Source organism: Meriones unguiculatus, chromosome 16 (assembly GCF_030254825.1).
Source record: "Meriones unguiculatus strain TT.TT164.6M chromosome 16, Bangor_MerUng_6.1, whole genome shotgun sequence".
In the NCBI taxonomy this organism is placed as follows: Eukaryota; Metazoa; Chordata; class Mammalia; order Rodentia; family Muridae; genus Meriones; species Meriones unguiculatus.
This window is the reverse complement of record NC_083363.1, coordinates 29,922,409-29,942,892: the sequence shown is the minus strand read 5'-3', so window position 1 is coordinate 29,942,892 and position 20,484 is coordinate 29,922,409. Positions and strand designations below refer to the sequence as shown.

At 51.4% G+C, this 20,484-nt stretch overlaps 1 protein-coding gene across 22 annotated transcripts in view; it reads right to left on the bottom strand.

Moving 5' to 3' along the window:
- The window catches only part of Trerf1 (transcriptional regulating factor 1), a 207,588-nt gene that overhangs the window by 27,128 nt on the left and 159,976 nt on the right, over positions 1 to 20,484 (bottom strand). For 13 of the 22 annotated variants that reach the window (XM_060369566.1, XM_060369570.1, XM_060369567.1 and 10 more), the window contains 9 exons: positions 17,734 to 19,462; positions 16,558 to 16,604; positions 15,254 to 15,407; positions 13,496 to 13,810; positions 9,548 to 9,929; positions 8,547 to 8,613; positions 7,083 to 7,222; positions 6,849 to 6,952; positions 4,907 to 4,982 (listed from right to left, as the gene is read on the bottom strand). In XM_060369566.1, coding sequence (XP_060225549.1) covers positions 4,907 to 4,982; positions 6,849 to 6,952; positions 7,083 to 7,222; positions 8,547 to 8,613; positions 9,548 to 9,929; positions 13,496 to 13,810; positions 15,254 to 15,407; positions 16,558 to 16,604; positions 17,734 to 19,197 — 2,749 coding nt within the window. In that variant the 5' untranslated portion in view covers positions 19,198 to 19,462. The remainder of the gene's footprint in view (positions 1 to 4,906; positions 4,983 to 6,848; positions 6,953 to 7,082; positions 7,223 to 8,546; positions 8,614 to 9,547; positions 9,930 to 13,495; positions 13,811 to 15,253; positions 15,408 to 16,557; positions 16,605 to 17,733; positions 19,463 to 20,484) is intronic. The other 9 variants (XM_021639985.2, XM_021639986.2, XM_060369575.1 and 6 more) reach the window with 5 other exon arrangements.

Here is a 20,484-nt window from a genome sequence, read left to right as displayed (position 1 = left end):
GCTCCCTTTCTTCTCCGTGCCACTCTTACTTTGAGGCTACAGCGACAGGTGGAACTCGCAAGCCTAGAGAAGATGGCTCTTGTATAGTCCTATGTGAAGAGGACAGTGCTTGGGGACTAGGGACTGCCCACTGGGGTTGAAGCCCCACCCCTGGTCCTGGGACTGAATTCCTGTATAGATAAGTGACATTTGAGCACTCTCCCCAGATGACATCACTAAGCCATGACGAAGGGTGACTTTTGTGAGAAGAGCTTCAGCTGTGAGCGTGCCCCTGGCATTTCTTCCTTCTGTGACGGCAGGAAAGTCCACTTATGTTTCCTCACCCTTGAACTGGAGACGGTGGGCGCTTCACAGTGACCAACACTGTTTGCTCACAAATAGGTGCTCAGGAGGTGATGTGTCTCTACAAGTCACTTGAGGCAGATTCTGTGTCAGCTCGGGCCTTGGTCCCTCACGTGTGGCCACTCCAAGCCTGCCTGTCCCTGCTGGAACTCCTCGCTTCGGTTCGCACAGCTCTGTCTCTCTCTCTAAGAGCTCCGCTGCCCTCTAGACTGGCAAATGAGGTTAGTGGGCTGACATTCCCACTTACTTGTTCCACCTGGGGATCCCTGGCTATTGGGCTATTATCAGCAGGGGCCCCTAACAAGCCGATTAAGGCTAATGACAAAGAACCTAATTAACTGGATGAAATGGGCACCAGGGTAGCATCTAGAGGAAAAATGTGCTGAGCTTTGGTTGCTGGGAAACAGGCTCCGGATGGTGGCTAATTTGGGGGCAATCTACAGCGAATCCAGGCAATTAAAAACAGACATTCCTGGGGCAGAGAAAATTTGGACACAGTCTCTTTTTAGGGGGTCTCTTTGGCTTCCTTTCAGGATTAAAAAAAAAAAAAAAACCAGCAACCTTTTATTGATGTTGCTATTGTGGTTACAGCGGAAAGAAATGCTTGCTGTAGAGAACGGAAGACTGTGCCAGATCTTCAGGGTCATACAGAGCTACCTAAAGCAGGTGAAGGTCAGGCCCCCACCCCCACCCCGGGAAAGCAGGTTGCTACCCAAGTTTCTTCTAAGTGCAGAAAGGAGGGAGACCTCAACCTGAACCCATATTTTGAACTTGTCACTAAACATTTTCTTGGCAAATGCTATGCCAGGTGAGGCAACAGAGAATGTACCGACTCAGGTCCTTCTGTAAGAAGCCCACTATATAGTAAAAATGAAAGGAAAGCACTCACAGATGTTTTTTTTTTTTTTGCTAAGTAATTCTAGTAAGTATGTAATTCTGTCTCTTTATTAACCCCGGGTGGCTCCCAAGACAAGAGCCCAGACTCTCCTTATGAAAAGGGTGTCCCTCCCAGGTCTCATTCATCTTTCAAAATTGAAGGCAGGCTTTGAGGACCCAGAGGGTGCTCGTGGCTGTGGCGGGACATGACTGAAGTCTTCGCTGTACCCCGAGAAGAAGCTAGATCCAATTCTACGATCCCTAACACTGTGTACATCTGTACAGGGACCTGTTCAGTGGAGAAATTACGGCTGCTCCAGCTGTCTGACCAAAACCAGGTGCCTCTCCACCACGGCTCCCCCATGCGTGACACGCCCCACCCCACATGATGCTAAGTGAAGCCACGGCGAAGGCCTGCTGGCCACACACGGATGGAGGGAGCTGAGAGGGACAGTGTGTCCCAGTGTGGACTGAGCGCTGGGAGGCACTGCACAGCTGTTCTCTGAGGACACTGGACAGCCCCTCCAGCTTTGGCGAGCCACCGTCAGGTCTGGGCCAGATGCCCACCCTGCTCACTGGTCCTCTGCTTCATAACACTCCTCCTCCTGAGTGAAACAGAAGAGCGTTTCCGCAGGCTTGTCTCTGACTGCTTAGGAAGCCCTGCCTGGCTGCCTTTCCTCCAGGGCACAGCAAAGCCTGGATCTGGCTTCCTTCTCTAAGTGGCCCAGTTCGCTTCTGGTCAACTTGACACAAATTTCTACATAGGAAAAACTGGCTCCATCAGATTGGCCTGTGAGCATGTCTGTGAGACATTCTCTTGACTGCTAATTGATGGAGGAGGGTCCGGCCACTTGTGGCTGGGGCCATCGCTGGGCATGTGGGCCTGGGCTGTGTAAAAAAGGCAGTTGAAGAAGCTGGTGTAAGCAAGCCAGCAAGCTCTGTTCCGCCATGGTCTGCCTCGGCTCTTGCTTTCCTGCCTTGGCTTCCTTCAATGATGACTGTAAGCTCTATGTCAAATAAGCCCTTTCCTCCCCTAGGTTGGTTTTGCTCAGTGTTTTATCACAGCAATGGAGAGCAAACCAGAACAGTAACTGGGAGCCTAAAGTGAAATTCCAGAAGTCAGGTCGGTCACAGCCTCAGAGCTGGAAGCCAAGGAAGTTCTAGAAGGTGGGTGTCCCAGTGAGGCAGAAACAGCTGACTGTCCAACGGCGAATAATAGGATGGCTCTGGGCACAAAAGCCAAGGTAGACCAGGGCTATGACGGGGCAGGATTCAGTCACCCCCAGGAACCTAGTATAGGGTTTCAGAGTGTGGCGTGGCGGCTGGGACAGAAGATGTAACTCAGCTGTCTCACATGTCTTCGCCGGCAACTGTTCAAAGTATGGAGCTGTGTCGGACTTTAGGGAACAGTCCTCTGCCCCATCTGCTCATAATTCTAGAATATTCTCCGAGGCTTGGTTTACAATCACCTCCAGAAGAAGGCAATTGGCCAGAAGAGGTACGTGATGGTAACTTCCACTTTGGTCTCCAGGGGCTGAAATGACTTAAGAGAGGAAGAGTTTTCCCAAAGGTTCTTGGGAGGTAAGGAGCCTGGGGAACGATTAGCTAGCAATACTCAGTCCAAACAGCTCCATGTATTTCAGCAGACACTCAAAGCTCTTAGGAACATTTTCATGTTTTGTTTTGCTTGGGGCTGACAAAGGTGCTCTGGCCTATGGCTTTCCGGTCCTTTTTGTGACACGATGTACATAAAAATAGAGTAGTACTTGTTTATCATACCGGGGACAACTGGACAGGAACTGTGTCTTGGATGAATTGGCTCACAGCTGGCCATGACCAACCCCAAGGTTCTGGCTAGGCAGTGTGACCTGAGGTCAACCACAGCGGCATCTCTTAGTCAGTGCTTGACGCTTCTTTTTGCACACACACAGACCCATCCACCAGGCAGGGCAGTTTGGGATAGAATCCAGGAAGTTGGGACTGCCTATCAGGATTTAATGGGCAGCAGGTGATGCTGGGAATTAAGAGGTGACGAAACTATTCTCCTGGCGGATTGGTGAGCCTCCACATCTTTCTAGCCACACAAGCAGGCAATGGTGAAGCTGGCACCTTTGGCTCCTGGTTACAGGATGCCGTGAATCTTGTGTGTTCGTTTTGTGCTTGCCTCTTTCTTCCAGGTACTGTCAGCTGAAACCGACCCACAGGTAGGTGTCCTTGGGTTCACTATTCGTCATAAACAACTTTGATGCCTTTCTATCTGGTGACAACAGGTGGCAAATTCGAGTCATAAGGATGGAGGGAGAGACAAATGGTGGTTGCTCCGGTATCTGTAAAGAAGCCTTCACTTTCAGGCTGCGTTTGATTGCCTGGTGAGGGACTGGAAATAGCGTTAACAGATACCCAAGACCATGCACTCAGTATCTACCTGGGGGAGGTCTGCTCAAAGCATCCAAAGAAACCCTCAAGTGATTAAAAATCAAAAGGCAGTGGGCAGCCCAGTGGTGCACTGGGACTACCGCTCTTGCAAAGGACAGGCATTTGGTTCCCGGCACTCCTGTCAAGTGATTCAAAATCACATCTAACTCCAGCTTTCAGGGATCTGGCACCCTCTTCTGGCCTCAGCAGTAACTGTACTAATGTGCACATGTACATACAGGCACAGACAGACAGACACACACACACACACACACACACACAAACGGTTAAGTAAAAATAAAATCTTTTAAAAAAAAATCAAGGGGCAATGGAGGATCCATCCATTCTGAAGTAGACAACTAAGGTGAGACTGTGAGATAGAGTCAATGGGTTTCCACAGTTAGTAGAGTGCCATTCATGGCCTCATTTGCTGTCTTCAGGCTTCTCAGCCTATTTCCTTCTCAGTCTATTTAAATCTAAAGGTATTTTTACTTAACACACACACAAACACACCAGACACTTGCAGGCATGAAGTATTTCTTCTAGTACCCAAGTGGCTCTCTGTTTCTCCTTTCTGTCTCTGACTCTTGGGCCAGAGAGTTCTGGGTCCTGGAACATTCACAAGGAGCAGGAGTCCACACTGACCCACGCCTCTCTCTCTCTCTTTTTGGAACTGGGAATAGAACCTGGAACTTTGTACATCCTAGGCAAGCAGTGAGCTACACCCCAGCCCACAACCTTTGCAGATTCTGAGGTGCACTTTTGCATTTTACTTCTTAGTACACTACTCTATACCCAGTAAACAACCATTGAATGACTGAACTCTAAGAGCTATTAGGATGTTCCAGCACTGAGCTATGTACACTATCTTTGGTCTTCAGAAAAATTCTGTAAAAGGTGAAATATAAGCCTCAGTTTGAGCAGAAAAAAAAAAAATCAATCCTATAAAAAGCCTAGGGCCTTGATCAAGACCTGAATGGATCCACCTTTACTGCTTCTACAGCCTCAGGCTGCTTATAGTTGTCTGTTCTGTATTGTAGCCTTGGTGGCTCTTTCCTTTAAGGCCCAGGCCCCACTGCCAGCTGGGCAGCCACTGTGCGCCATCTCCCGGGTCTTGGAATATCCACGAGGGGCCGGAGTTCACGCTGACCCATGCCTGGCAGTGCTAGGCTAATAGACTCAGTGTTCCCTATCTGTTAGAAATGACACACAGCTGACTATGTGAGCTGCCCACTCTCAGGGAACAACAGGGCACGGGGTCCTGGCAACCTACCGGCGTAGTGGTAATTGGCTAGAGGATGACATTTTAACCTGACTGGCTTCCGCAGCAGCAACATTTCCAGAGTAGCCTGCGGGTTCAGAGAGAAAAGACAGGAGTCAGTGTAAGGGTGTGTCCCGGTGGAGACCATCTACCCACGGGGAAGGAAACCCAGGGGCAGACGGTGCCTGGGAAGTTCCCTTCAGTTGGGTTCCAACAGGAGCCGACATTTTAATACCCACCTCCCCACCCCCAGCCCCTCACCCATGCCTGAAGCTAACTGGTCACATCATAGAAAATGCAAATGGGCAGCTGAGACTTGTGTGCTTCTTTGGAGAGATGAGTGGGGTCTCTCTGCATGGAAGCGGAGTCTCAGGAGGATGGTTTGAGGGTAAGGAGTGGTGACTGGTGAATGGCTGGTGGCTGCTTTACAGACAAACCACAGCTCTCTTTATCACACACCGTCCTTCCAGAGTGTGACCAAGTAAACCCTTCAGGCCTGTCGCCTTCAGCTGTCTTGTGCATATGTCTGTGCTCGTGCGGCTACATGTGTGCGTGTGCAGGCATGTGTGAGTGTGAAAGTGTGTGGGCATGTGTAGGTCAGACGACAGCCTGTTATTCATTCCTCCAGTGCTGTGTCCACCGTGTTTTTTGAGATAGTATTTCTCACTGGCCTGGAGGTCACCCCGCTGGCTGGCCAGCAAAACCCAAGAATTTGCCTGTGTTGTCAAGTTGACAAGCTCACTGCACAAAATCCAGTTTTTGTTTGTTTAAGATATATTTGATTTTACTTTATGTGTCAGTGCCCTTAACTGCTGTGTCATCTCTCCAGCCCCCACTCCCACCCCATCTTGGTTTTTAAAGAAAAGACAACAGGAGAGTTGAACAGTGCATGAGTTTGAGATGTGCAAGACAGAGAAATCTTGCTATTCTGAGGCATAGCTCAGCAGCCTCAGCAACCTTTAGGAGCTGTTTAGAAACCTAGAACCTATCAGCTGGAGAGATGGCTCAGTGGTTAAAGCACTGGCTGCTTTCCCCAGGTTCAATTCTCAGCACCATGTGGTGGCTCACAAGCCTGTTTCCCCAGTTACAGGGGATCTGATGCCCTCTTCTGGCCTCCACGGAGACTGCATACATGTGGTATACTACACACAGGTAATAAACATTTACACTCATAAAACATAAATGGAGAAATCCACACAGGCAATGAACATTTACATACATAAAATAAAAATGGAGGAAAAAAAAAAAGAGAAGGAAATACAGAACCCCCAGCAACTCTGCCATCTTTTGAATCACAAACATCTTAGGAATACTCCATAGTGACTTATGTGTGTGTTGAAAGTTCAGGAGGGGACATCGGTCTTAAAAGGCAAGCATTCTAGATCACACATAAAGTCTTGGCACATTTGTTTATTTTTGCATTTTCAGAAAATCTAAAAGCAGGAGCCTAGTTCTAGTACTAGGAAGAACCACGTTCTTCTATAAAAGGGAAACTGAGGCTAGCAATGGACTTATCTGGCCAGAGGTGAAGGCTGACTAGACAAGTGCTCAGCTTTGACTCTGGGAAGATGGGACCATGGTTCTAGTTTGGGAACATCTAAGTGTCCCCAGTGAAGGTCCCCAACATTGAGAACTATGCTAAAGGTGAGAAAATAAAAAACACTAAGTGCATTAGAGAAAAAAAGGGTCTGGAAGCACCCAAGTTTGGCTGATTTCCACAACAGGAAGGACCTTCAGGCCAATTCTTGTCTTAGTCAGGCTTTCCTTCTACCTCCATTACTGAGGCACGAAGTGAAACTCTCATTTCCCAGAACAGATATGCCCCTGATTAAAATTTAGTATCAGATATGTCAGCAGGAGTCTTAAGCAGAACTTTGCTTTCTGTAGGCTTTCAGGTCCAGGCCTACTCACCGAGCTACTGTGTCTACAAAGCCTCCTTTCCTAGCTTCCTTACCATCACATCACCTTTGGCCTCAAAGAGAGAGTGCAAAGCAAATTCCGAGTTGGTCCCTCCACCTGGCAGTGCACTGGAACAACACAAATTCAGAAGATTCTCCACTGTTGAGAATAAGAAGCCACTGTATCAGACATGTCTGGTGCCATGAAAACCCACAGCCATTCCGGAGCCAGAGGTCCCTTGCAGGAGTAGCCAGCCTCACCCGCCCCAGTGCCTCCTAAGTGCCAGTACCTTGTTGCTGGAGGGCCTGGTTTTCCAGCTCAGGCCACGGCTTCCACACCAGTGTGGCCTTGTGTGTGTCCTGAGCCAGGGAGGAGACATCTTGCAGTTCTGGGATCTCTGCTTGGAATCTTAAGCCAATGTTGATCCGTCTTTAATGACAAGAAAAACAGTGTGGTCTTCAATGTGACAGCCTAGGCCAGGGGCAACTGAAAACAGCAGGGAGGCAGACTCTTCTGCCAGAGGAATGGGGCAGTCTGAAAATCCTCTGCTGAAACTGGAGTGGAGGACAGCTAATTTCAAGAGAGGAGTTGCCTAGAGCATGGCTAGAGTGTACCACAGAACTGAAGGGGACGGAATATGAACGTGTAACAACGTACTTTTCCCTTCCAGGCCATTTTTACAAATATCCTGCCATCCAAGCTCACAAAAATTTGTGATACGAACAAGGCTGCAATCATGATGCCCATTCAAGGAACCAACAAAGACCTCAAAAAAAAAAAAAAACCTGACTCAGTACAGGTCAAAACTAGAATGGTGTCAACTCAAGCTTTCTGATTCTGGACTCCATAAGGCTCTACCATGTGGCCTGTTTTCTAAGTTCATTCATCAGAAGAATCGCTTTTCCCTTCCATAGTAAAGCAGTGCCTCTTCTCCTACAGCGTTCTGTGGTTTCCAGCTACCCATGATCAGCTAATATTAGATGGGATACTCAGATGGAATTAATATTAGAAAAAAAAACATTAAATGGAAAAATCCAGAAGCAAATAATTCTGTAAGTGCAACTTTCATGCCATTTTAAGTTATGTGATGAAATCTCAAGCCAATCCACTTTTACCTGGCCCAGATGTGAACCACCCTCGTCTACAGTAGCCACACTGTATAAAACACCTGCCTGAGAGTCAGCTGGGGGCAGTCTCTGACAGTCTATTTAGACAGAGTATGTCTCAGTTATCAGGTAGTCCATTGTTTGGACTGTAGTGCTTACATACAGGACAGGTACTATCGGGGGTTTCAGGTACCCTCTGGAGGTCAAGCCACCAATGTGTGTGTGTACCTCCCACCGATCACGAATGACTCAAATACTCAACAAGCCCATTTCGAAGAGTGGCCCAGAGTCTCAGAGGAGATGTGGGAAGAACATTTAGAAGGATTCTCCCTTACTTAAGCACCTTCAAGAAAGAGGCCTCATATGCCACGGGGATATGAAAGTTTACAAGTCTAGAAGCTGGCCTGTGGTGGCAGGAATGCTAGAGGTTTTGAGTCCAGGCTTTCACCTTTAGTCCTAAGGAAAGACTCTGAAATGCTAGCAGCTAGAAGGGAACAGTAGTTCCCAAGAAAGCCATGATCCTACCATGTCGACAATTCTCCCCTCAGTGGCCATTGACAATGGAAACACTGACTGTCATTGTAGGAGCTTCTGGACCTTTCCTTGTCTGAGACTTGCACTCTAAAGAATAATTGGCTATTCCTTACGGTTCAACATCCACAGTCTGCTCTCCAGGTCCTGGGGTGACTGTCACATTGTTGCCATCGATGCTGCCTGAAACACAAAAGGTAGAGTTTACTGGACAACAAGGAAAACTTCCTAATAAATGAAAACAAATGAGAAGTTAGTCCACCAGTTATTAGCCAACTACCAGTAACAAGGATCTGCTCCTGTCCAACCCACATTAATTTCTAGAGAATCAGATGAATTCACGAGGTTCTCTTTCTCTTTCTCTCTCCTCCTCCTCCTCCAGCCACCTGACAGGATCTTGATGTGTGGCCCAATCTGGTTTTGAACTTCCTATCCTCCAGAGTTAAGCCTCAGTGTTTGGGATTACAGGCAGAAGATAATCATTTCTCACCCAGTGTGAGGAAAAGTTGGCTGGCTAATAAGCTACAGGGTTTCTAGGCAACCAGAAAGAAACCTAGCTACAAAGATCTCTCTTCTCCCTTCTGGCCCCTCAATAACTACTGAGGAGATGAGGTTTTCCTGTGCTTCCCAGGCTGGTCTTGAACACCCCATCCTTCCGCCTCAAGCTTCCATGGTAGTTGGAACTACACTCCCGGAGGGCCTACAGAGTTTATGGTTTTGTTTTTTTTTTTTTTTTTTTTTCTTCTTATAAAGCACGCTAACTATTAAGTTTTGCTCTTGCTTATAATACCCAACCCCACATGTACATCTGCTAAGTATTTATCTTAAGCATTTATCTTATGACCATCTGAAGCAATTTTGGTGTGCATATTTCCCCTTTCCTATCCCAAAAAGACACTTTCACTCACTCAGATTCCCTTGGGTTACTTAATGAGACGGGGGGGGGGGGGGACTTTAAGACCACCTCACACCATATGTGGAACTGATACTGCAGAGAAGCCCGTGGAGTAAACCAGCCGGTTAAAAAAAGTGAGACTTCTCCCCCCTCCCCTCCCCCACCAATCAGGGTAGTATTCGCATCGACAGGGGTGACACCAGGGGTTAAGGGTCGACTCACTGGAGCGGCACAGCAGCACTCGTGGCGTGGGCGTGAGGGGAGTGAGGGGCAGCTGGGGGTGCACTCCAGGGCCGTGGCCCGAGATGAGGACATTGCTGAAGAGCCCTGAGCCCTGGCGCACAGGGCTCAGCATGGGTGGCGGCGTGTAGGGGGGCAGCTCGTGGGTGGGGTCCAGGAGCAGGTGGTCCCCGAGGATGCGTGGGGAGCGTAGCTGGCTCTGGTACAGGGTGGCCCCCGAGTAGGAGGTGGGAGTGTAGGAAGAAGGCGGCGGCGGGATGAAGAGGGGCTCGGGCCGGTGCCGGAACTTCTTCTTCTCCGGTAGGGTCTTGAGGGGCTCCTCAACTTTGGCGGCGACGGGTGGATGATGTTTCCGGGGGATTTCCTAGAGTGAGAGGAACAGTTGGGATTCAAACTAGGACATCCCAGCCATTGTCCCTTTTCTAGCCTGGTCATGGCCCCTTTCCAGAGATTTGGCCAGGGATCTTGAAGGTTCTAAGGGGGTGGGGGAGAGACTGCCTCCCTTCTGCTCATCCCCTCCCACTCCCACCATATCGGCTTTGGGCTGGTTAGCAAAAAATTAAAAAAAAAAAATATATACATATATATGTATATATATAAAATAAAATAAAAATAAAAATCCGGAAGCTCTGCAAAGGGTAGGGTGGGCCGGCAAGAAGAAACAAATTCATATTCTTCTGGCTTATGGCCACATTTCCGTCTGTCCCGAGTGGAGCCCAGCACCGTGGCTCTTTAGTCCCTCCACTGCTCCTGCAGGGACAGCTCACACGTGTTCTGAGCAGGAGACAGAATCTTCTTTTCAGGGATGCACGGCCCAAGGCTGAGGGGACAGGAAGAGGTCCACGCCTAGCACAGCGTGTCCCCACGGCTCAACAGGTTACTTGAGGCCCCGGGCACGGTGGCCTACAATCCTCAAGGCCGTTTTAACGGGCTCTCCTGGAGATGGAGGTGGTGACCCTCCCCTGCCACGGCCCCCTGAGGCTCCTCTGTGGCGCCCTCAACTCCTCCTGCGTCCTGTCAGCAGAGCGAGCTTAGGCTGTGGCTGGGCAACCTAGCCTCGTCTAGGGACCTGCCACACGGCTTCATCTAGACTACTGGGTCCACACGTGCACGTCAAAGAGAGAAGCAGGGTATGCCAAAGCCGGACAGAAACAGGCTTGAATCGGGGGCCAGTATCAACCCAGAAAAGCCGAGAGCTGGGTGTGACAGCCAGCCGGGATACCTGTGGAGAGGCTCTGAGGTGCCCGGGCACAGCTGCAGTGCCCAGCAGCTCTAGTGCCAGAGTGGCGAGTGAAGACAGCAGCAAGGGGTGATGGGAAAGGTTCTCATGGTCACATGACCTGCTGCCTCCAGGCCATGTGACCTGCCTCGGGGCCCCTCAGCGTTGGGCCCCTCTTACCGGCCTGTCCTCGGCGCCGTGGGCTCTGCCCCTACCCTCACGCCCTCTACCTCTCCCGAGGTGCCATCCCAACCTCTAGGACCGGGGCTCTTCGGGAGGTAGAAGTGAGGGAGGAGGGGGCGAGGGGCTCCGGGCTTGAGCGGGGAGCTCCGGGGGCAGCGCCAACGGGGGTCTCCTTAGCCCAGTGCCCTCCAGCCTTCCTGCTTTCCTCACCTAGGGCTGCCTCACTGCCCCGAGGCCCAGCAGAGACCCCGAGGCGCAGGGAGAGGCTGCTGAGGACAATGTTTGGAAAAGGCAGCTTTGCCATCCCCGCCCTCACCTGAGGAGCAAATCTGGAAAATTTTTTAGCCCTGTCCCTAGGTCACTGAAGAGATCTTTAAAGTAAGGTGGAGCTCCTGGTGATCTCAACTCTGCCCGGGAGCCCAAACTTAACGATCACAGGGTCAGAAGTCCTGTTAAGACTCTGGTGCCTCCAGCTCTAAATAGAGTTTTATTATCGCCCAGGCATGGCTCTCTGAGCCTCCTGGATCAGAGGCACCACCCAGACTGAAATACTTAAGTATTTAAACGGTGGACTCAGGGGGTCAGTTTTATAAAGTTCCTGCCCCGAGGGGAGGGAGAAGGCCACTGGGAAGTCTAACACTAGGGGAAACAGAGACTCTGAGGGGGGCATTCTCAAGGTGGCTTTATCCCAGACCGAAGATTGGAACCGAGAGTTTGTCTCTGGGTTTTAAAACTGTTTTTACACCAGGGACTTGACTTTCATTTTTAACTCATTTCACGTACATGCTTCTACTTCAGCCTGCCTGTCAGCAGGTGGTGTCTCTCACCCCAGCCTTAAGCCAAGTTCACCCCTACCTACCCGGTCTACTCAGAACTCCCATAATGATCTCCTAAGCAAAAATTCCATCATCGTCTTGCTTGTAGAACCCATCCACTTGGTATACTGGTGCCCCTTGACTGATTAATTGATTGACTGATTATTTCCGAGTGCTCTATCTGCACGTACACTTGCATGCCAGAAGAGGGCATCAGATCCCAGTATAGATGGTTGGGAGCCACCATGTGGTTGCTGGGAATTGAACTCTGAACTTCTGGAAGAGCAGACAATGCTCTTTATCGCTGAGCCATCTCTCCAGCCCCAGCCCCTTGATTTTTGATGGAGCCACAATCTGAATATCCCACAGTAAAACAAAAACACTAAGTTTAAAATGCAGTTAATGCAGCTCACCCACAAAGCACCCTAGCTCTGCAACTCAGGGCACAGCAGTCTCTAGTCTTTCCTCTTATGATCACTTATGACTGGGAGAGAGAGCTTGTATGTCACTAGCCCGGGAGAAGGCCAAGATCTAAAATTCAGAGTAGACCTTTTACTCTTACATAAAGCTGGGAACCTTGTAAGAGGAAACGCTATGGCAAGAGACATCTGTTTTTTCATCTTCCCAGCTCCAGGGCCCCGGCTTCTCCCTAGCCCTCCTCTTCTCACTGTCTTAAATGAGATGGGTGGCTGTAATCCCTGTGTGATGAGGACTTCCGGGATAGACCCAGAGCCTCTCACAGCAAACTTCAAAACTTCTCCAGGCAAGGGGTGTGTGTGCAGATGAGCTGTTTCATCTTTGTCTGTTGCTGGGCCCCTCTGGCCAGAAAATGGAGGTCGCTCCCCAGCCTCTCTGCTTCTGGGCCTCAATGTCCCAGAAGAACCCAAAATGGTTCTTTCTAAACATTTCCCCTTATATCCTTATATCCTCCCCTTATATCCTCTGGACTTCCAGGAGCCACTCACTCTCTCAGGACATTTAAGACCCAACACAGTACTCTGAGGGAAGGGACAGTCCAACCGTGGAGGTCATAAATTCCCCAGGGTAGAGAGAAGAGGCAGAGAGAAGAGGAGGGGATGATGAAGGCAAGGAGAACTTAACAGTGAGTGAGAAACACGAATCACTTTGCTTTCCTGAGATATACGGTGTCTGGCTCTCACTGGGGCTTGTTATGGGAACTGCCATGGACCTGCGTCCCCAGTATATTTTAACAGGTGTGACGAGGAAGCTCCTGACCAGGCAGATCACGTGAGCCGATGCTGCAGCTACTTCCCAGAGGTGCTGCCATTCCCAGGGTTACCTCTTTGGCAACTGGATCTGGGAAGACCCAAAGGTCTCGGGAAAGGGCCAGGGTAGGGCAACATCTGTTCATCAGCAGAAAGATACTTTTCACATCTTAGTAACTGGCAGGGTTAGACTGATGTCTGCCAACTGGATTATCATTTACGTTTAAGCATGAGAATGCTTCAGAATCTCAGAACTGGGTCCGGGCCATCGGCCTGGATGTGCGTGTGTGGGTGTGTGTGTGTGTGTGTGTGTAGTAACAAGTATGGAATGGGTGGTCAAGGGCAGGTGGCCTGGAAAGCTTGGACCTGGGAGGGAGACTCTATCACGTCTGAGCTTAGGACGCTGACTCTGGACAAGTGTTCCTCATCTCCAAGAAAGCAAAGAGACGTCCCCACCCCAGGCAGGTGTGGCAGCGCAGCAACTCACAGCAGGCGCACGGGGGGCAGCCCCTTGGGGAGAGTGAGGGGGGGAGAGGCTCATCCTCACGAGCACAGGCATCTCGTCGTCCGACATCGAGCTGGCTGGCTTGTCTCTGGCCGCGGGGGTGGCAGCGACGCTGTTGGTGAAGCCCTGAGAGCTGGGCTTGGGCGGGAGAAGCTTGACAGGGACAGACACGGGCATGACCATAGGCGTGAGGCGTTCTGCCTCAGGAGGGAGCTGCGGTGGCGGTGGAGGCGGAGGTGGCAGTGGCGGCTGGGGCTGAGGCTGAGGCTGAGGCGGTGGGGCCTTCTCTCCTTCCTCCTACGTAGACAATAAAGGCTTTGATCCTGGGCTGCGGGCAGCTCTCCCAAGGGAAACTTGCTTTCTCCTCAGAGGTTCCAGGGCATCGGTGGTTGGGGGATAGAAAACCACAGCTGGGTGGTTCCCTGCCTGTGACTTGAGGTCCCTGAGCTGCATTTATGCTATCACTTACATATGAAAATATTAAAAAGGAGTTAAATATGTGATCTTATGGACGAGCTTTCCATTCCTTGGGCCTCAGTTTACCCAGGTGTCTAATGGAAACAGTCATTGCAGCCTAAATTTTATTCAGGTTAGGAAACCCCATTGGAAACGCAAAATAGGCTATGGTCTTGTCTGTTTCTTTGAGACAGGTTCTCAAGAGGTAGCCAAACTGGCCTCAAACTCAGGATCCTCCTGCCTCAGCCTCCCGAGTGCTGGGATGAGAGGAGTGCAGTACCACACCAGGCTGAAAAATACATTTTCCTCTCTTGGTTTTGAGGCACGATCTTGCTATGTTGCTTTGGCTAGCTTGGAACTTGCTACGTAGACCAGGTTAGCCTCAACTTGCAGTGATCCTCCTGTCTCTACCTCCTGAGCACTGGGATTATATTGGCAGAAGCCATGATCCACCAGGCAACATACTATTTTTAGAAAGTGAAGACAGGCTGGAGAGATGGCTCAGCAGTTAAGAGCACTGGCTGCTCTTCCGGAGGACCTGGGTTCAATTCCCAGCACCCACATGGCAGCTCACAACTGTCTGTAAAGCCAAGTGATTTGACACCCTCGCTCAGACATGCATGCAGGGAAAACACCACTGCATGCAAAGTAAAAATAAATAAAAAAGTGAAGACAAACTCTTTCATCTGGCACAGCCAGGAAATGGAGATGGGAGAGTGAATCTCATAAAATCAATATTCAAAGAAATATCAGAAAATTCTATGGGTTTTCACCTAACTGAAAGACGGTCTCTCACGTGACTATGCACCTGGATAATCCTGAGAGCCTAAAGGGTCACTGGACCCTACTGACAGCCAGTCACCACTTTATGGATGGACAGAAAATTCTGGCCAAGAGCCTGAGAGTTGCAAGCTTTTGCTTAGCCACTGACCACTGATCTCAGAGACCATCTGGCCTGGAGTGCCTCAAGTCGTAGGTGCCGCATTTACATTTTTATATACTCTGCCTTTACATATTCAAATACTTCACATTTATACAGTCTCCTCTGCACCCTTCTCTAGGAAAGGAGACAGTTTTTCCTAAAGAGATTTCTAACACCCCTCTCTTGACATCTGTCTACGAAGCCAGGGAAGTGGGGACTGTGTGATCTGGCTGCCTCCCAGGGAGGACTGGGCCTCTCCTGGTGCCCCCAAAAGGCACCCCGCCCCCCCATCTCACTCTGACAGCAGCAAAGCAAAGCAAGCAGCACATGACCTGCAAAGGATAAGGTAGGTTCCTGCTGACCTGTTTGAGGCTGGGGGAGGCCCTCATTCCCCCGTGGGATCGCATGTGGCCATTCAGGGCAGGCAGGCTTTTGAACTCCTTCAGGCAGATGGAGCACGTCAGCTTGTTCTTGGCATCGAACTGTTCCCCAAACGCTCCTTTGGTTTGGCCACTGCTGAAGTGGCACATGGAAAGGACACACATTGAGGAAGGGGAAACGAGAACTTATCACAAGGCCTTACACCTACTATGAACCCACTTTATTTATCTAATTTTCTGCTGTCTGAGGTTTCAGTGTCTTCCAGAGATACCGAACGCCCAATGTACAGAGAGGAACACTGAGGCTCAGAAAGGGCAAAGGCTTTCTTTCTTTAAAAAATTTTTTTTAAATTAGATTTGTATGCCATAGTGCGTGTGTGAGGTTGGAGGAAAACTTGGGAGTCGGTTCTCTCCTTTTATTATATATGTTGCAGGGTACAGATTCGGTCATCAGGCTTTAGTGCCTCTACGTCCCATTGGCCTGGAAGGGCTTTGTTTTCTCTAAAATAAATTGTGTGTGTTTGTGTGTGTGTGTGTGTGTGTGTGTGTGTGTGTGTGTGCGCGCGCGCGCAGTGTTTCAGTTGCTTGCATGTAAGTGCATTGTATGTGTGCGTGGTACCAAGGGAGACCAGAAGAGGGCACTGGGTCCCCAGGAGCTAGAGTTACAGGCTACTGTGAGCCACCTCCCATGGGTGCTGGGACCCTAACTCCAGTCTGCTGCAAGACCAACAAGTGTTCTTTCTGGCTAAGCCACCTCCCCAGCAGAAAAAGGTTCCTTAAGATCGCATCATACACGTCCTCCATCATTCCAGCACCAGGGCTGTCTCACCCACGGCTTTCAGCGCATCCCACCTCCCGCCCCTGGTGACCATGAGAGAAGGAAGCAAGTGTGCGCTATTCACCGCCACACGGCCAAAGCCCAGCTCAAAGCCCGGTACCCAGACAGTGCTCAGTAAATCCTCAGTGACTGAATGGCTAAAGAACAGAGCACACGGCAGCCAAGCCGAACCCGCTGGTGCTCCTTGCTCTGGGTGTGCCTTCTGCTCTCTGTGCCCAGCCTCCTCACGTCTAACATGAGGATAACGACTTAAAAGCGCCTGCCTCCCTGCTATTCCAATCTATGTAACACGTGGGTTAAATATACAGGTAAGCCCCGAAGCGCAGCTGCTACTGCTTTTCCTATATTTTCTTTGAAACGTTGACCTTGGCTTTAGACATGAGTTATTTAAACAACCCAAGAAGACCCCGCCCCTAGCCTGGGAAATTTTCCAAATCTGTGGTCATACCTCGATTCCGGGGACCCTGGCTGGGCTCTCCCATCAGGTAGGTGCATCTGATTTTGAGCCAAAGAGGACACCGAAGGAAAACAAGAAAAGAGAAAAACCAAACATGTATCTCTAGCGATCGTAAAGTGGTCCGCACAGCGGGATCCCCGATTGCAGAAGTCTCTCTGCTCACGATGACCTTGACATGTCCTGCCTTTCTTCTGCATCTGGCTTCTTCTCCCCTACTCCCTGAACTCACGGCTGAGGACAGCGCCACGCCTACTAGGACGCAACCTTCTACCATCCTCATCTGTTGGTATCTACCCTGCACTAACGGTCTATCCCCACAAAGGACAGAGAGGCTATGGGTGGCGCTGCATTATTCCAGGAGACCTGATAGGATTAAAAAAACAGAAACAAAAGCCTTTGTGAACAGGAGTGCACGGATGGCGTGTGGAGAAGCGGTGCCTGCCTATGTGTGTGTGTGGGGGGGGGCGCACATGTGCACAGTTTTTGTGCAGAGGTCAGAGGACAATCATTCGAGGACAGACATTCGATGGGGATGAGGCAAGGCTGCGGTGCCCTCGCCTCTGTTATCGACACTGTGCATGTGTGTATCTCTACGTGTGCAGGCGCACGTGGCTTCGTAAGCACACGTGGGCGTTGTGAGTGGAGGCCAGAGGTTAGGTCAGCCTTGGCTGCTGTCGTCCAGGCACTGTCCACATCGATAATTTTATTTATTATGTCTGTGTATATGTGTTGCCACAGCGTGTGTGGAGAGTGACAGGGAATTGTGGGGGTCAGCTCTCTCCTTTCTCCTGGGTCCCAGGGGTTAAAACTCAGGCCCTGGGGCTTGGCAGCAAGCTCCTTTCCCCACTGAGTCATCATGGCTGAAATGAGCCACTGACACTCCCCACCTGGAGGCCCTGACTCTAGGTCCTGATCATTACACGAACCATTTAGGACATTACAATATTCTGGCCATCCCCTTAGGGAGATGACAAATCCCCAGGGCCAAGGGCCAAGGGCCACGATGCCACAGAGATCTGGCATCCCGACACACGCGGTGCCTGGCGCAGGTGGGTTAACCTTTGTGAAGGATGAAGGCTGGAGAGAGCACTGGGCACCGCAGAGATGCCTGCCTGGCTGGGTCTCCTGCGCGTGCCGCTACGGGGAGGAGCTTCGACTCGGAGATACCTGGGGCCACAGCGAGCTGGGAGACGGCTGCTGATGCTGAGGCCTCATGCTGTTGAGGTGGATGCCGCTGGGGGACAGGAGCGGCTGGTGAGGAAGGGTGCTGCCGACCCGGGTCATCTCTGAGCTGGCCGGGTCCGCCACCCCCGTGTCAGGAGGCCCCATGTCCCCGTGGGAGCTCAGCATAGCCGGAGTCTGCCTGTCACTAGAATACGTCTTCAGCTGACTGTCCTCACGCTGCTGGGGCGGGGGCAGGTGGCTCTGCTGGTAGAGGGGGTGGCCGTAGCTCTGCTGGGGCTCCTGATAGTAATACTGAGGCATGGAGCCCAGCTGGATCAGCTGGACAGCGTGCGCCTGCTCCGGGGCATACTGATGGGGGTCCCTGTGGTAGGAAGCGGGCTGCAGGTGCATGGAGGGCTGCTGCTGCTGCTCTTGCAAGTGTTGCGTCATGAGTTGGGGCTGATAATACTGAGGTATCTGCAGTGAAGCCTGCCGCTGCTGCAGTTGGAGCTGCTGCTGCTGCTGCTGCTGCTGCTGCTGCTGCTGCGGAGGCTGGGAGGGGCGAATCTGCTGCTGCTGCTGCTGCTGCTGCTGCTGCATCTCTTGCACGGAGATCCGCTGCAGCCCGGCTTGCTGCTGCTGGGGCGGCGGCTGTGGGTAATACTGGTGCTGCTGCAGAGGCTGCATAGGGCTGGGCAGCACCTGGGGGGCCTGCAGGGCCTGTCCTCCTGGCATTGACATCTGGGCCAGGGGCTGCTGGTAGTCATAGTACAGGTGCCCTTGGGGAGCGTGCTGCCCGACGGGGAGGGCCGGTTTGGGCAGCCCCCCTGTGAAGCCAGGGTGAGGCTGCTGGGGTACCTGCTGGTAGCGGGAGGCTATGGCCGACGCCGAGGGCTCCACGGGCTTTTGAGAGAGCAGCTGACGGAGGGCACTGTCGGAGGCTCCGTCCATCACCGCGGACTGGGTGTGCAGCAGCTGGGCCATGTTGTTGACCTGGATTCGCAGGTTTTGGTTGGCGAACACCTGGGTGAAAGAGTCCAGCTTGTGTAAAACACCACTGGTGAGCTTCTGGGTCCGGATCTCGCTGGCCTGGGAATAGGTGTACTGGTAGCCCTCACTGGGCTCCACCTGGCCCGGCGCCCCCCACATCATGTTCGAGTTGGCCAAATTGCTCCGAAGCTGGACGTGGTTCCCAGGCCCTGCGTGGCTCCCCCACCCTCCCTGCCTGGAGGTGTCCATTTGGCCAAGGTTCTTGGAGCCGAGGGGCAAGCCCAGGCCATCCCGAGTATCTTGAGGGAAGTGAGGCGAGAGGGGCGAGGCCTGTGGGGCGTCCATGCCAGCCCCCGAGATGGTACTCCCGTAGCTGTGGTTCAGCCCGCCGTGGACACCGAGGGGGGGCTGTTGATAGAAGAGGTTCTCGCCCCCGTGGGCCACGTGGTTGGTCTTGTAGAGCTGCTGGTCCCCCATGGTGTCCGCCTTGGTTATGAACGTTTGGCCACAAAAGAGAGAGAGTGAAAAAAAAATAGAAAATGAAGAGAATTCAAAAATCCTGAAGCCCTGAGAAGATGAGAGAAAGGGTCCGCCCTACTCCACGGCTGACATGTCTGTGAGGGTGGCCGGAGGCAGGGGCTCCCGCTGGCTTGAACCACGCATCTGCAGAGTCTCGTCGTCTACATCCTCACCCGGGCTGAGGTACGGACCAGACGGCACCGTGGTGCAAACGCCTTCACGCCTGGAAGACAGGATGCAAAGGACACAATTATTTCCCTGGAGGTTTCCGGACCAGTCGTTATCATTAATAGAGGGTACAGGGAGGGCCAGTGTGATGGATCAGCAGCTTAAGGCACTCTCCCCTAGGCCCGGTGACCTCAGTTCAAATCCAGGGACCCACGAGGTGGAAGGAGAGAACTGCCTTCCGTGGGAGTGCCGTGGGGTACCTGCCTCCATGCAGGACGTGTAAGGTCAGAGGATGTCAGGTGTCCTGCTCCTGCAATCCCCACCCCATTCCAGGGTCTCTCAACGAACCCTGTGCTAGGTTAGTGGCCAGCAAGCCCTATGGGGCTGGAGGGATAGCTCGGTGGTTAAGGAACATTTCCCGTTCTTGAAGAAGACCTGAGTTCAGTTCCCCGCATCCAAGCCAGGATGTTCACAAGCTCCTGTAACTCCGTCTCCAGGGGATCTGATGCCCTCCTCTGGCTTGTTATGCTACCTGTACAGATGTACATGCGTATGCGCACTCGCGTGCGCACACACACACACACCCCCCCCAAATCTTTGCAAAAAAAAAAAAAATCCCAAAGGAAATCCTATGGCTCTACAAAGTTGTCTTTTGACCCTGACATCCATGACATGGCATGCACACCCATCCCCAAGCAAACTCACACAACTATAAATACAGAGAATTTAAAAGGAGGTTCTGATATAGATAACTAAATGCAAATTTTTGGTGCCGGGTCATGATGTGGTTTTTGGTATAGAATTCAGAAGTGGGTCGAGTAACTCCGCTTTAACAAAAGGTGTACTTAGCGGAGTGGCTCAGTGGTCACATATGACAAACGACACTGGGGCGGGATTCCTGGCACCATACACACTAACCGTCAGCGAGAGGCACTCACTTCAAAACGTGTGTGTGTGTGTGTGACCGCGTGAGTTCACGTGCATCACGTATGTGCAGTACCTGCTGAGGCCAGAGGGTATTGGATCCCCCGTGAGCCACCTGATGTGGGAGCTGGGACCTGAACCTACATCCCCTGG